Source organism: Rutilus rutilus (genome assembly GCF_951802725.1).
Source record: "Rutilus rutilus genome assembly, chromosome: 1".
Classification (NCBI taxonomy): Eukaryota; Metazoa; Chordata; class Actinopteri; order Cypriniformes; family Leuciscidae; genus Rutilus; species Rutilus rutilus.
Window position 1 is genome coordinate 59160661 of NC_140209.1, and position 14758 is coordinate 59175418.

At 42.8% G+C, this 14758-nt stretch overlaps 2 protein-coding genes across 2 annotated transcripts; both read left to right on the forward strand.

Moving 5' to 3' along the window:
* The first annotated feature begins 388 nt into the window (after window positions 1–388).
* On the forward strand, window positions 389–7061 carry LOC311294607 (tripartite motif-containing protein 16-like protein). Its single transcript, XM_084415562.1, has 6 exons — window positions 389–1096; window positions 2301–2396; window positions 2492–2725; window positions 5011–5170; window positions 5574–5621; window positions 5869–7061. Exons 1-6 carry the CDS (start codon window positions 524–526, stop codon window positions 6384–6386), a joined length of 1629 nt encoding a protein of 542 aa, XP_084271688.1. The 5' UTR covers window positions 389–523; the 3' UTR covers window positions 6387–7061.
* Window positions 7062–10056: 2995 nt separating this feature from the next.
* LOC311304925 (uncharacterized protein) lies at window positions 10057–11676 on the forward strand (the record flags this gene model as incomplete). The annotated part of the gene is made up of 3 exons (XM_084432280.1): window positions 10057–10572; window positions 11042–11210; window positions 11598–11676. Exons 1-3 carry the CDS (start codon window positions 10101–10103, stop codon window positions 11674–11676), a joined length of 720 nt encoding a protein of 239 aa, XP_084288406.1. The 5' UTR covers window positions 10057–10100.
* Between the last annotated feature and the right edge of the window lie 3082 nt (window positions 11677–14758).

Genomic DNA, 14758 nt, shown 5'->3' on the forward strand with positions numbered 1-14758 from the left:
TTTTGTGCAAAATAATAATTCATACCTAACAAAGTTGTATTGCATAAAATGTAAAGTGCAAATGTTTTACTTTTTAAGCAGAAAATTTAGAAAATTGTGCTAACCTCAGATTAGAGTGATCTTGACCCCATATGAACAGCAAGTTGACTATAGAAGAAGAAGTCACACAAAGTGGCTACCGGTATTTGATTTTTGAGATAGAGCCTCTAGTGTTGGAGTTATGAACAGTGTGACAACTTACCCCACTCTCCCTACTGTATAATGCAGAATTTAAGGTATTGATTTATTCATGTGCTTGTAACTCGTATACTTACAATGTTTTTGACTCCACTAGGGCACATAAACAGTAAAGTGACTCTCCTTCACCAGGAATGAGGAAGCTGCTTTACAGACACTCCTGTTTTACACACGTCACTCAAACACAGAAGCAGGAAACTATTTCAACTCCTCAGTTCAGAGAAACAGAAACTGAAGTATTGTTGAGCTGTTGTGTGTTTGTGTCTCTCTGTATTCATGCAGTAAAATGGCAGAAGCCAGATTTTCTCAGGATGAGTTCACGTGTCCAGTGTGTCTGGATCTCCTGAAGGATCCAGTGGCTATCCACTGTGGACACAGTTACTGTAAGATCTGTATTACAGACTGCTGGGATCAGGAGGATGAGAAGAGAGTCTACAGCTGCCCTCAGTGCAGACAGACCTTCAGTCCAAGACCTGCTTTAGCTAAAAACACCATTCTGGCTGAACTGGTGGAGAAACTGAAGAAGACTAAACTTCCTGCTGACTGTTACGCTGGAGCTGGAGACGTGCAGTGTGACGTCTGTACTGGAAGAAAATACAAAGCCGTCAAGTCCTGTCTGGTGTGTCAGGAATCTTACTGTCAAACTCATTTAGACCGTCATGAGGAATTTCTCTCTCGTAAGCCACACAAAGTGATTGATGCCACTGGACGACTGCAGGACATGATCTGCTGTAAACATGATAAAGAGCTAGAAATGTTCTGTATCACTGATCAACAGTGCATCTGTGTGTGGTGTAAGGAGTATGAACATAAAAACCACAACACTGTATCAACTGCAGAACAGAGGACAGAGAAACAGGTATGAACTGAGAGGGATTGATCACACAGAAATGAAAGTGTCTTTATTTACTCACTCATTTACTCATGTTGTTCCACACCGGTGTGACTGAGTTTCTTCAGTGGAATATAAAAGATGACATTTAGAATAATGTCTCGTCTATTTTAGTTTATACCTTGAAAGTCAGTGAGAAAGTCATTGTAAGTCAATGGAGTAAAAAAGTTTCAAGCTCCAAAAAGGAGAAAAAGCATAAAAGTAATCTAAACAACTAGTGGTTAAAGAAAGAAGTACGCTTAAGTGTATTGACATGCACTTCAAATTAAAAGTATATATATATAAAAAACTGTACTTGCAGATAATATAATATTATAGAAATGAAAGGCCACTTAAGTGCAATAAAAGAGTCAACTTTCATGACTGTCTCATAAGTACACTTTATAAAGTACACTTTTGTATAATGTAAAATTAAAAGATTTACTTTAAAGTACATTTAATTAATATTTAATATTTCAATTTAACTCAGTAGAATTATGAAATTACATTATATACTTAAATCTTACTTAAGTGGGTCAAAAAGGCACTCATAAGTTCATTATAATAAGTTCATAAGTTCAAATTTTATATTTACATTTAAACTATAATACATTTTCATTTAATAGCAATTAACATGCAATTACGTGTCTGAAAACATTTTGTTCACTTCACACTTATTTCACAATTATATTCTTTTAAAGTATATAATTTCACTTTTTAAAATATGCTACTTTTAAAAGAGCCTTTTATACGAATATGATGACATCAAAAACATCAAACTTCACTGGTGTTTGTGTCATGACATCATAGTGTTTAGTCATGTGACTGTGACATGAAGGAACCAATGAGGTTTGATGTTATTGACGTGTCACCATATTTTATTTGGCCTCTGTAAACCGCTGAGACATTCTTCTAAATATCTTCTGTTGTGTCTCACAATAGACAGAAAGTCATACAGGTTTGGAGCGACATGAGGGAGAGTAAATGATGATACTAATGATATAAAACTAGGCACTGATGAAATACTGCTGACATTCATTTCAGGAAACCATGAATCTGTGGTTTGAACCAGACAGTAAAAACTTACCATGCAAGATCTTTAACCACTTCACCAACTCTGGATTCATGTAACTTTAATGTTTGTATGACAGTAGTTTTATGTGTCATTCCCTGTCATTGGTTTGTCCTCCAGAAACAGCTGAAGGAGACGCAGATGAAGATCCGTCAGAGAATCCAGCAGAGACAGAAAGATCTTCAGCATCTGAGAGAGGCTGTGAAGTCTCATAAGGTGAGTCTGGAGAAGAAGAGAAGTTTGAGACGTCTCAGTTTGGACTCTGTCAGTCGTGCTGAAGCCACTGTGTGATTGTGATGTGTGTGTAACAGCGCTCTGCACAGACAGCAGTGGAGGACAGTGAGAGGATCTTCACTGAGATCATCCGCTCCATTGAGAGAAGCCGCTCTGAGGTCACACAGCGGATCAGAGATCAGGAAAAGACTGCAGTGAGTCGAGCTGAAGGACGACTGGAGCGACTGGAGCAGGAGATCAATGATCTGAGGAGGAGAGACGCTGAGCTGGAGCAGCTTTCACACACACAAGATCACATCCAGTTCCTGCAGGTAACAGAGATCTAGAAGAACAGGATCATAGTGGACTTGAGCAAGATCCTGCTATGACAGAGAAACATTTCATGAGAGCAGAATGAGCCGTTGACTGAGATGTTGTCAGGAATTCAGTCAGATTCAGTCAAGTGTTGTGTTATCATATAATCATCAGTCAGACTCTCATCTGATCATCTTCTGTTTAAAGAGACACACTTACAAAGCCCTGGGAAATTTACCATTAAATATTAACTCATTTTTCCTTCTGGTTTCTTCTGTCTTGATGAAATCAGTGAACTTGATGGTATCAATATCCAGCCATTTTTCATAATCTTTTTAATGAAATCTTTTATTTCTACTAAAATATTTTAGTCCCTACTCGACTTTCTACTCGTCCACACATAGTCCCTCGTGAAAAAAAAGTGTCATTAATTGAATGTGCACTTGTAGTTAATTACTTCAAATCTTACAAATATTTAGTTTTTTTAAAACCCGACTTGCAGATAATATATTATTATTGAAATAAAAGTCCACTTAAAGGGATACTCCACTTTTTTCGGAAATAAGCTCATTTTACATCTCCCCCAGAGTTAAACAGTTGAGTTTTACCGTTTTAGAATCCATTCAGCCGAACTCCGGGTCTGACGGTACCACTTTTAGCATAGCTTAGCACAGATCATTGATTCTGGTGAGTCCAGTAGCATTTCTTTCAAAATGACCAAAGAGTTTCAATATTTTTCCTATTTAAAACTTGACTCTTCTGTAGTTAAACCGTGTACTAAGATCGACGGAAAATGAAAAGTTGCGATTTTCTAAGCCTATATGGCTAGGAACTACTCTCATTCCAGCGTAATAATCAAGGAACTGTGTGGCTGTACCATGAGTGCAGCAGGCGTAATGATATGACGCAGCGCCTGAAAATAGTCCCCAGCTCGGTAACTTCTTCCAACGTGACCGGGACTAAGTTTGTCTAACCTATTAGACCTATTTTCAGGCGCTGCGTCATATCACTACGCCTGCTGCACCCATGGTACGGCCGCACAGTTCCTTGATTATTACGCCGGAATGAGAGTAGTTCCTAGCCATATAGGCTTAGAAAATCGCAACTTTTCATTTTCCGTCGATCTTAGTACACGGTTTAACTACAGAAGAGTCAAGTTTTAAATAGTAAAAATATTGAAACTCTTTGGTCATTTTGAAAGAAATGCTACTGGACTCATCAGAATCAATGATCTGTGCTAAGCTATGCTAAAAGTGGTACCGTCAGAACCGGAGTTCGGCTGAATGGATTCTAAAACGGTAAAACTCAACTGTTTAACTCTGGGGGAGATGTAAAATGAGCATATTTCCGAAAAAAGTGGAGTATCCCTTTAAAAAGAGATTACTCGAGATTACTCGAGACTGCCGGCAGATTAGAAATAATACGGCCACCGTAGGAGTTAAAACGTCCTCGGAATGGGAGGGGCTAGAAAGTAATATTCAGTTGGTAGTCTCATACAATTTCACCGCTAGATGGGAGTAAATCCTACACAGTGTAGCTTTAACACTAGACCATGGGGAAAAGTTAAATCATACATTTATACAGACTGTACATGATGTATAAGATGAGTCATATTTACAAAAACAATTCATCACAATTGTCTGACTTATTTTAGAAGCATCATACTACATTCTCTTTAATAAATGATTCAATAACAAATAATTTTTTTAACAGTCACTTGGCTGGCGCCTTGTGGCGAAACAATGTAATCGATAAATGCGTTATTTTAAAGGGTAACTAAACCCCTGGTCAGAGCCTGACTCCACCCACTGGCAATATTTGAAAAATGCTGGAAAAGTGGGCAGAGCCCAGTGGAGAGGGGGCGCGTGCATCTGAGACGCAACTCTGTAGGCAAGGGCGTGGTTAGCTGGTGCCCTCTTACTTCACCGGCCACCACAACCTCCAATAGGAAAATTCAACTGCAATTGCCACTCTTCAACCTGAAGAGGGCAGCACTCAAACTTTTTTACACCATATATTGTAGAATTAAAACACTTTAAACCCAAATGTCAAAAAAATTACTTGAATCAATAAAGATGAATCGTGCAGCTCTACTGTCTTCTCTCTCTCTCAGCGTATGAGTAGCGCTGCGCTTCGTGGGCGAGCCTCGCGAGGGCTTTACAGTGCATTCAGTCTCACGACGCTTTCACACGTCCACTTATATTTCGGCACTCAACACTCAAAGATAACGATCAGATCTGATATAGTGCTGGTTATTGGCTGAAGTGTGGAGATGATGAGTTTTGATTTCTGTTTTCTGTAGAGTTTCCAGTCTCTCTCAGCACCTCCTGAATCTACAGACGAACCCGACGTTTCCTTCAGTTCTCTCTCCTCTTTTGATGGCGTGAGAGAATCTGTCCGTCAGCTCAGAGACAAACTGGAGGATTTCTGCAAAGAGGAGCTCAAGAAGATCTCAGACGGAGGTAAAGTCCTGCGCCTCGTTTATACAGACGTGTGGAGAAAGATCCCAAATCTGAACGTACAACCGTTTCCGAAATGTTCCTACAATTTATAAAACGTCAATTTTCACAAAATGTCCTTAAATGCGATCAATTCACAGTTCATCTTAAATTCAAATGCAATGTGAACAAGTGCATCAAATCAGAAATACGGACTCATCATCGTGGACAAGCGTTTATATAAACATGACGGAGGATGAAATCCATGGAATTTAGGATCAATCCAAGCCCCTGGAGATTATTAATCTGCTCTCAGAAATTAAAACATAAAACTTCATATTAACTTCATATTAGAAATGTCTCAGAAATGAATGTATTTTATCTTGTCATTTCTCTTCACACTGTTCATGTCTGTTTATTTCCACAGTCACTTTCACCAACATGAATCCCAAGACCAGGAACGACTTCCTACAATGTGAGTCTCTAGAAAACAAGCAGAAAAACTCAATGAATGTGTTCATGTTCTTCCTGTAGAAGGAGAAATAAATCATGATAGAAGAGTTTTATAATTGATCATGTAAATGATGATTTGCACAGGATATTTGGTCAGCTGTACTGAGACACTGATGATACACTGAACATTGATTCATGAAGAGTTCAGATACATTAAAAGATCATACAGATTCATAATTCCTGTTTCTGATGTGTTTTCTCTCCATCAGATTCCCATCAGCTCACTCTGGATCTGAACACAGTGAATAAACGCCTCAGTCTGTCTGAGAGGAACAGAGTGATTACTAACACTGACAGAGAGCAGCCGTATCCTGATCATCCAGACAGATTTGATCAGAGGCCTCAGGTGTTGTGTAGAGAGAGTGTGTGTGGACACTGTTACTGGGAGATTGAGTGGACTGGGAATGGTGTGTGTATATCAGTGTCATATAAGAGCATCAGCAGGAAGGGATTGGGTAATGAGTGTGTGTTTGGAGGTAATGATCAGTCCTGGAGTTTGGACTGCTATTCCTCCAGTTACTCATTCTGGCACAATAACATAAAGACTGTTCTCCCTGTAAAGCCCATCAGCAGAAGAATAGGAGTGTATGTGGATCACAGTGCAGGAACTCTGTCCTTCTACAGCGTCTCTGACACAATGAGCCTCATCCACACAGTCCAGACCACATTCACTCAGACGCTCTACCCTGGGTTTTGGGTTAGTTCTGGATCAGTGAAACTGTGTTGATGTTTCAGAACAGATTGTAGAGAGATTTTACCCATAATACTTTGAGCTGCACGATAAATCTTCAGTAACAGAAACAGAATAAATGTGTGTATCAAATCCTCATAGAGACAGTAAGAACAGTGTGTGTGTGTGTGTGTGTGTGTGTGTGTGTGTGTGTGTGTGTGTGTGTGTGCTTTTCTCAAACCCTGTTTTGATTAAAATCTTCTTCTTTTTTTTTCATTCTTTTTTTTTTTTTTGTAGTGACACAAATTATTTGTATTATTAAATATTATTATCAAAAAGTGGCCTATATTTCAGTTGAAATAATAAAACTGAAGGTTAATTACAAAATGAACAGATTGAGGATAGTGTGGTTTCGAATAATGAAATAACATAAATGGTTGTGTTGTGAACAATGTAAGGAGTGAAGATGTGGAAAATGACATTAGTAGTGGAGAAAATAGTGCTGGAAACCAATCACAGTTCAAAATGTGAGGAAAATTGTGATGCAGAAGATGAGGGATGAAGAAGCACTTTCTGAGATTTCAGATATTGGGTCACAAGGGATGGAAATCATGAACTCTTTACAAGAAATAAATTACTTTCACAACGTTTGATAAAGTTGTTGATGAAATAATTCTTTCCAGCTGAAAAGGATGCTTATGAAGAAAAGACCACATTATGGCGGCCGGTGCAGCAGCACAGCGTGCTGTGGGAGAGTTTACACAAGAGTTTTCTCGAATTAAACCGGAGATTTACCATACTGAAGACGGTAGAGTCATAGTAAGTCGAGGATGAGCTGCTGAACTTTATTATGATCAAAATGCAAACAGTAAGCCACAATGATATTGTGTCGATAGTAATGAGCAGTTTCAGCTCTGCGCGGATTGAGTCTTCAAAGGCAGTTTTGTCAGAGCTCCTTCCACACTACAAACGAAGGATCTCCCACAGGGGACAAAAGAAGGACATCAACAATGTCAAAATGTGCCTGCAAGCGCTTAATGAGTGCGGTGAAGAGATCTCAAGATTTGTATCGCACTTCCTGGATGAATTACCCCCCGTCTCATTTAAACACATCGATGTGCCTGTGCTCCTTGGGAAAATGCAGCAAATCAATGCTGACATTGACTACCTAAAAATAACTATGGGTAGGGTTGCCAACTTCAGAAAAGGGACAATTGTGGTTCTTTATAGGAAAATGAGGGACACTCAAAATATTTGTACTGTATCACACAGTGTACGTCATTTCAGTGTCTGCAGTTAAGTATGTGTTTAAAAGGTTATCAGACATAAACACATTTGTATTGCTTAACCTATTTATGTATTTAATTCTAAAAATAATTTCAAATTTATCTAAAATAGAAAGCTTTTTTAACATTATACACTAGGCTTACAGTTCAAAAGTTTGGGGTTAGTAAGATTATTTTTTTGGAAAAAAATTAAAGAAAGTAATTGTCTACTTTTATTCAGCAAGGATACATTACAAGTGACAGTAAAGACATATAGGGCCCTATCTTGCACCCAGCGCAACTGACTTTGTACACCGACGCATGTCTCATTCCTATTTTGCACCCGCGCACAGCGGACTTTTCCCTCCACAGACGCACGTCGGTAAATTAGGAAATGAACTTGCGCTCCCGGGGGCGGTTCAGCGCAAAGAGGAGGTGTGTTCCGGCACAAACGTTCCCTCATGCTATTTTGCAGGTTTAGAAAACAATTGCGCCTCTAACCAGGAAAAACCTAGTCTAAAGTCAGTGGCGCGTTGCGCATGATATTCATATGCTATTTTAAGGGCGCATGCTTGGCCATAATCAATGTAGCGTGCACAATGCACATTCACTTTGCTCCTCTCATCTACACACAGACGCAGCGGTTCTCATTTTTAGAAAATCATACATTATTACAAGAAAAAATATTAACACTTGAGGGAAATCATTGTTGTGTACATGAAGATGTGAAAAAATAGGCATAAATCTAGCTTACACATTTACCCAAATTTTTATACGCCTGTTTAACCGAAGCTGATTTGGGTGGGTTTCTCCATCCCCAATGTCACTTCTCTGTGTTTTACGACCCTGACGAGAACATCGGTCTCCTCGGCTGTGAACCGCTCCTGGTGTGCGCCTGACAAATCCGCCATTATAATAGCAATCCGCCATGGAACAAGCACACCTGCTCTTAAAGGGAATGTTTTAAACCTTAATAATAATCAGAAATGTTTTTTGAGCATTATTCCCTCAGGTAGATTACATGTTCTCTTACGAGAGGTTCTCTCGTATTGCGTTAGCTAGCTTACGCTGCGGGAAAGTCTCCTTTCACGAGATACTGAAGCCAAAAATTATCCTAATTTTTTAAAACTTGTCAACGCAGTGCGGCAGCCTGCAGACCTAGGGCAAGCGAATCGCGTGCCCATTGGCTGCTCTGCGGCAACTGCAGCAGCCTATGGCTGAGCCTTGCGCGTGACGTCACGTCCAATGAGCGCGCTTGGCGCGCTTAGTGCGTCACAGCCCGTCATTAGGGGTGTGGCTTAGCGTATATAAGCAAGGAACAGAGGCTGCTTCGCTGATTTCTGTCTCTTCAGCGAAGCTCTTCGCATCGCTGATCTCCGAGGAAGCCGCCGTTGAATCCAGCGACCAGCACGCCGAGGATCTCAGCCTGAGGACGCCGGCCGCTCGCCGCCTTCAGCCTTCCCTGCCTGCTGCGCCATCCGGCACATATATCCTTTTCTGCTCTGTGTTGTGTGTGTGTGTGTCCGCCGCGACACACTTGCATCTAAAAGAGCGCGAGGCGTTGTTTCAAATGCCTCGCACATCCTGTGGCTCGTGCAGAGCCTCGCTCAGCGACGGAGACCGCCACGTGCTGTGCGCTCTCTGCCTGGGTTTTGACCACGCTGTTCACGCTCTCTCCGAGGGCGGCTGCGAACAGTGTGAGGAGTTACCGATGTCGACCCTACGGGCTCGACTCGCTAAACTTGAAGAAACTCCATCTTCTCCGGCCGCTTCTTCCGGGCCACGAAAGAAGAAACGTCGCTCTCAGAGGCCGCCGGAACTGGACGCTACAGCTGAGCGCTCGCCGGAACCTCTCCCGCGAGCCTCGCTCTCTCCTTCCCCCCCACCCTTCTCCGACGCGCAGCGGCCGGCCACTGCCCGCACTGCCGTCGCCCTGGGGGACGATGCAGATGATGCCGCTGACAGCTGCTCTCTGCTCGCGTCTGACAGCGAGGAGTGGTCGGGCTCGCACCGCTCCGCCCCCTCGACTCTGGAGTCTTCTCGAACCCGCGCTAGTGTCGACGCAGAGCTTCTCCGCCTCCTCACTTTAGCGGTCGAGAGAATGGGACTGGATTGGTCCCCACCTAATAGGCCATAAGGTGAAGCCGTTTTCGTTTAACCCCGTTCCCATAATAGGGCACTAAATTATTTTCATCCCAATAAAAACACCTATTTGTATTAAACGCGAAAATAAAAGTTCTCCATGAGTAATCCTGCAGTTTATTTTTTATTAGTGTTTAAAGTCGGCAATAGTTCTTTCCTCGCGTAATCATATTTTTATCAGGAGTGATGAGGCAATCATCACGTGCTTCCCGCTAGACCAATAAGGTGGCCGCTTTTTGGAACGACATGTAAACATGAATCCAAGATGTCTGCGCCCTTGTCGTCAATATCGAGTAGCGAAGACGAATAAATTACAGCCAGACCTCCTTCAAAACTCCGTAATAAGTATTCTAAACAATGCTATATGCATCTCACGTCCATACATAAAGAAGAAACACAGGATTTTTCACGCACACGGTGGGATACTTTCAGAAACAGCGCCAAACGGTGGCTTGGCTTGCAGGGTGAGAGTCAGAGAATAGCAGAAACATACAAACATTGTCTAGAAATTGAATTTGACAATGTTCCCGAAGACGCTGGGTTTCACCCCACTTGCTACAGGCGTTTCATTGACAAAAAGCGCTTGGATGCGGCCGAGAAACGGGTCACACAGCATCCTGAAGCTCAAGATGCTCAGTCTGTGCCATCGGGTAGTAGTACCTCAACAATTGAATGTCCGACAAAGAAACTTCGATCCAGGACGGGCCTGCCAGTAGCTTGTGCAGGTCCTGTGCTTCCTGCCTTGTGCATAATTTGTAAGAAAACGGACAAGTACATTACGGTTGCAGGCAAACGCCAGAAGGACCATCTTTCACAGGCAGAAACGTTGTCAGCAGGTAGGTAAAAAGTACACACACACACACACACACACACACACACACACATACACGTTTGAAGTTTTATGTCGTATGCTGGGTACCATGGCTAACTTTCAATTACATAGATTTGCATTATTTTGCATACAGCTACAGTCAGAACACTCAATATTGTTTAACTGTTATAACACAGTTTGTTACTCTATTTGTTAATCTTTGTTAATGTTAGTTAATAGAAATAGAGCTGTTCATTGTTTGTTCATGTTAGTTCACAGTGCATGAACTAATGTTAACAAGATTTTAATAAAGTATTAGTAAACGTTGAAATTAACATGAACAAATATTAATAAATGCTGTATATGTGCAGTTCATGATAACTAATGTATTAACTAATGTTAACTTACGAACCTTATTGTAAAGAGTTACCCACAGTTTTTACTTAATGTTTTAATTTACAAATTAATTTAATTGTAGTCTGCTTTATTTACAGGCCAGTTACTGAAAGCTGCCGAGATGAAGGAAGACACTAGCATTCTTGTGCATATTCGAGACAAAGACTGTGTGTCTGTGGAGGTGCGATACCACAAGTCCTGTTACAGACAGTACACCAGGTTCCTGACAAAGTCTACTGCAACAGTTACTGGGACCTCAGAAGAACAGTAAGTTATTATATTGTATTATCAAATAATAATGAATAATTCCCTCACTTTATTGCATATTTCTAAAGTAAAGCATTGACCACCTACTTAGACTGTATATTGCCATTTTGTCTGTAAACACAGTTTTGACTGCACAATCTCGGCACAGTAATTCAATATGATAAAATGTGTAGTGGTTTGTGAAGGAAATTATATATTATATATAATTTATTTATTACCATGTATTTTCTTTCTGAAAAATAAATTTAAAAAACTTCTCAAATCGCTTGGTCAATTGCTTTCAATTTGCGACTATTTATACTATATTTAAAATGGAAGCAATTGTGAAATAGTTATTATGGCACATACAATATTTACTTTGCTGTTTTTAATGTGTTTTCTTTTCAGAAATGAGCCAACCTTCGATGCCAGCTACAAGATCTTCTGTGAGCGGATCATCCGCCATAGAATAATCGTAAACCAATAGGTGCTGACAATGACGCAGCTAAGAATAAACTTTTTAAATCTTGTGAAAAAACATGAAGATCTTGATGCTTCAAACTACAGGTAATTTAAATACCATGAGTTTCTTTTGCAGCTTTGTAAAAAACATTTGTGAAACATTTTATTTTTTCTCACAAAAATGTAATTCATAATAATGAAATCATAATTCTATTTTATGATGTGTAGAAGCTGATACACAGTGTATTTCAACTAAATAGTTTTCAGTGTGAATATATCTTTTTTTATATACTGTTGTGATTATCTGTCACTGTATCTTTGTTTCAGGCAGGATAAATTGAAGAGGAGGTTGACCCGTGATTTTCCCCAGCTGGTGTTTCACTGCCCCAACAAGCGCAACATCAGTGAGCTGGTTTTTGTTGAGACACTGTCTGCTGATAAGCTGATAGACAGGCTACCTCATCCATCAGGTACAGAAACAACCGAGTCAACTGAGGTAACTAGCCAAAGTGATGGTGAAAACACTGCAAGTACAAAAGCTGGTCCGCAAAGACCAGGTTCAATGGCCTCTATCAATACTACAGAGGACACAAGGACACTTTATAGTGCGGCATTGATATTAAAGATGCTTCTATGTGACTCTCCCGGTATGAAATGCAAACATCACAGTTTGGCTAAATTTACAATGTGTATGTTTAATTTCGATTGTTGCAAATTTTTAAGTACAAGTGTACTTTCTTCAAATGTGTTATATTTAATGGTTTACATTCACACTTTAGTATACTAATGCACCAATACCTGTCTCAGATGTTAGGTACATGTATAAATGTCAGTTTGAGACATATTTTGTGTTGCTAAAATTAATATAAATAAAGATACAAGCAAAAACAACAGCATACAATTTTCGTTTTTTTTGTATTCACAATTGTATACATTTATGGATCGTGGCAAAAAACTGCAGGATATTTTGCGGAGAACTTTTAACATAAAGTCCAAAAGGGGGTTGTCAATGCAAAAATGATTTAAAAAAGTAGTGCCCAGGTGTGGGAACGAAAATCACTTTCTAGCCACTTTTTCCTAGTTCACCTTATGGCCTATAAGGAGCCGGAGCCCAATCGCCTTGACGGGTTTTTTCTGCCTAGCCGCCGCCCTGCGCCTGCCTCTAGGTCAGCACCCTTCCTGCCTGAGCTCCACGCCGAGCTCTCTAAGTCCTGGAACGCTCCGTTCTCTACCAGACTCCGCTCGCCAGTCTCCTCGGCTCTCTCCCAGGTGGACGGAGCCGCCGAGAACGGCTATAACGGCATCCCCGCCGTTGAGGATGCTGTGGCAACGCACCTTTGCCCGCCGTCTGCTAGATGGCGCTCAAAGTCTGCCCTGCCGTCTAAAGCCTGCAGGACCACCTCAGCTCTCGCCGGCCGCGCTTTCGCCGCCTCCGGCCAGGCTGCTTCTGCCCTGCACTCCATGGCTACTCTTCAGATCCTTCAAGCCGACCTCCTCCGTGAACTGGACGAGAAGGGCTCGGGTCAGTCTGCCCTTACCGATCTGCGCAGCGCTACGGATCTCGCGCTGCGCGCTACCAAGACCGCTGCTCAAGCCATCGGCAGATCCATGGCCGCGCTCACCGTCATCGACAGACATCTCTGGTTGACGCTCGCGGACATGAGTGAGTCAGAGCGCGCTGTGTTTCTCAACGCACCACTCTCGCCCTCCGGACTCTTTGGCCCTGCGGTCAGCGGAATTGTGGATCGGTTCTCTGAAGTACAGAAGGCTTCGCAGGCGATGGATCTCTTCCTGCCCCGCCGTTCGAGCTCAACCACAGGCCGCCCTCAAACTCAGCCTCCTGTGCGCAGCTCTAACCAGCGCTCTTCCAAGCCTCCCAGCGCTTCGAAGCGACGCCAGGGCAATCGCCCCAGGTCGCGCTCGACCAGCCGTCACAGACCGCCGCCCCCACGGGGCCCGCGGTCCAAGATCGCGTTGAAGCCCGAGCCCGCGAAGTCCTCCTAGCATCCGCAAGGAGGGAAAGATGGTTGAGTCCCGCTACGGCCGGACCGCCATCAAAACGCACAGCTCTGTCAGTCCCCTATGTTCAGGCTACTGCAGCAGCACACACCGCAGCCAACGAGCCAGTATTAACACTCGCTCGCCTGCACACAAACGCCGTTTTCACGGCGACCCAGATAAATCTCAAAAAGAGTATAAGTGCTTTAAGTGTAGAAAATGTGCCCACACCCATGTGCTCACTGCTCCACACAAGTACAATCCCCATGGTAACGCGCCCAGAGCGCTCTCTCATAAAAGCGGCCACACACCGCTCGAGTTCTAAATGTAGTGAATGTGCCCACACTTCCGTGCTCACAACTACTCGCTGCTCGCTCTGTCACTCAGTTACCTCAATTTGCCACGGCTCAAGCCGCAGGGGTATTAAGTATACAAAAAGTGCCCACTCCCGTGTGCTCACTGCCTCACACAGACCAGGTTCCCATGGCAACGCGTCCAGAGCGCTATCTCTTAAAGCGGAAACTTTCCGCTCGAGCATCAAGTGTAGGAAATGTGCCCACAGCCCTGTGCTCACACCTGCCCACTGCCCGCTCTGCCAGACAGGTTGCAAACCTCATAAAGCCCCCAAACACTGGCCGTGTCATAAGTGCAAATCCCGCGCCAGCTCACGAGCACGCGCGCCCACTTTCAGACACCATAATCCCCACGCCGCTCTCGCGCCTGGGATGTTTGACAGCAGTTCACGCTCCATCGTCCGAGATCGAGCTACTAAATTCTGCACAGTCGGCCAGCCCTGTTCTTCTGCCCTCGTGTCCGAGCATCGGCGGCGCGCGCGCCGCCCCGTCTTCTCTGATACAGGTTCCCCATCCCGCGCAACGCGGCGATCTGAACCCAGAGACCATTCGACCCCTAGCCATGCATGCAAAAGCATGGGAGGCTATTCAGGGCGCGTCAGAATGGGTGCTCAACACCATAAGACACGGTTATTCGCTCCAATTTGCTCGTCGCCCTCCGCGCTTTCTAGCGCAGACGGAAACGAAAGTGAGTTTGGAAACAGCACATCTGCTTCAAGCGGAGATAACAAAGCTGCTGCGAAAAGGGGCCATAGA

Coding starts and splice junctions, on each gene's coding strand:
- LOC311294607 (XM_084415562.1), top strand. CDS start 524: ATGGCAGAAGCCAGATTTTCTCAGGATGAGTTCACGTGTCCAGTGTGT. Junction 2,397..2,491: donor AGGCTGTGAAGTCTCATAAG/GTGAGTCTGGAG, acceptor TGTGTGTAACAG/CGCTCTGCACAGACAGCAGT. Junction 2,726..5,010: donor ATCACATCCAGTTCCTGCAG/GTAACAGAGATC, acceptor TGTTTTCTGTAG/AGTTTCCAGTCTCTCTCAGC.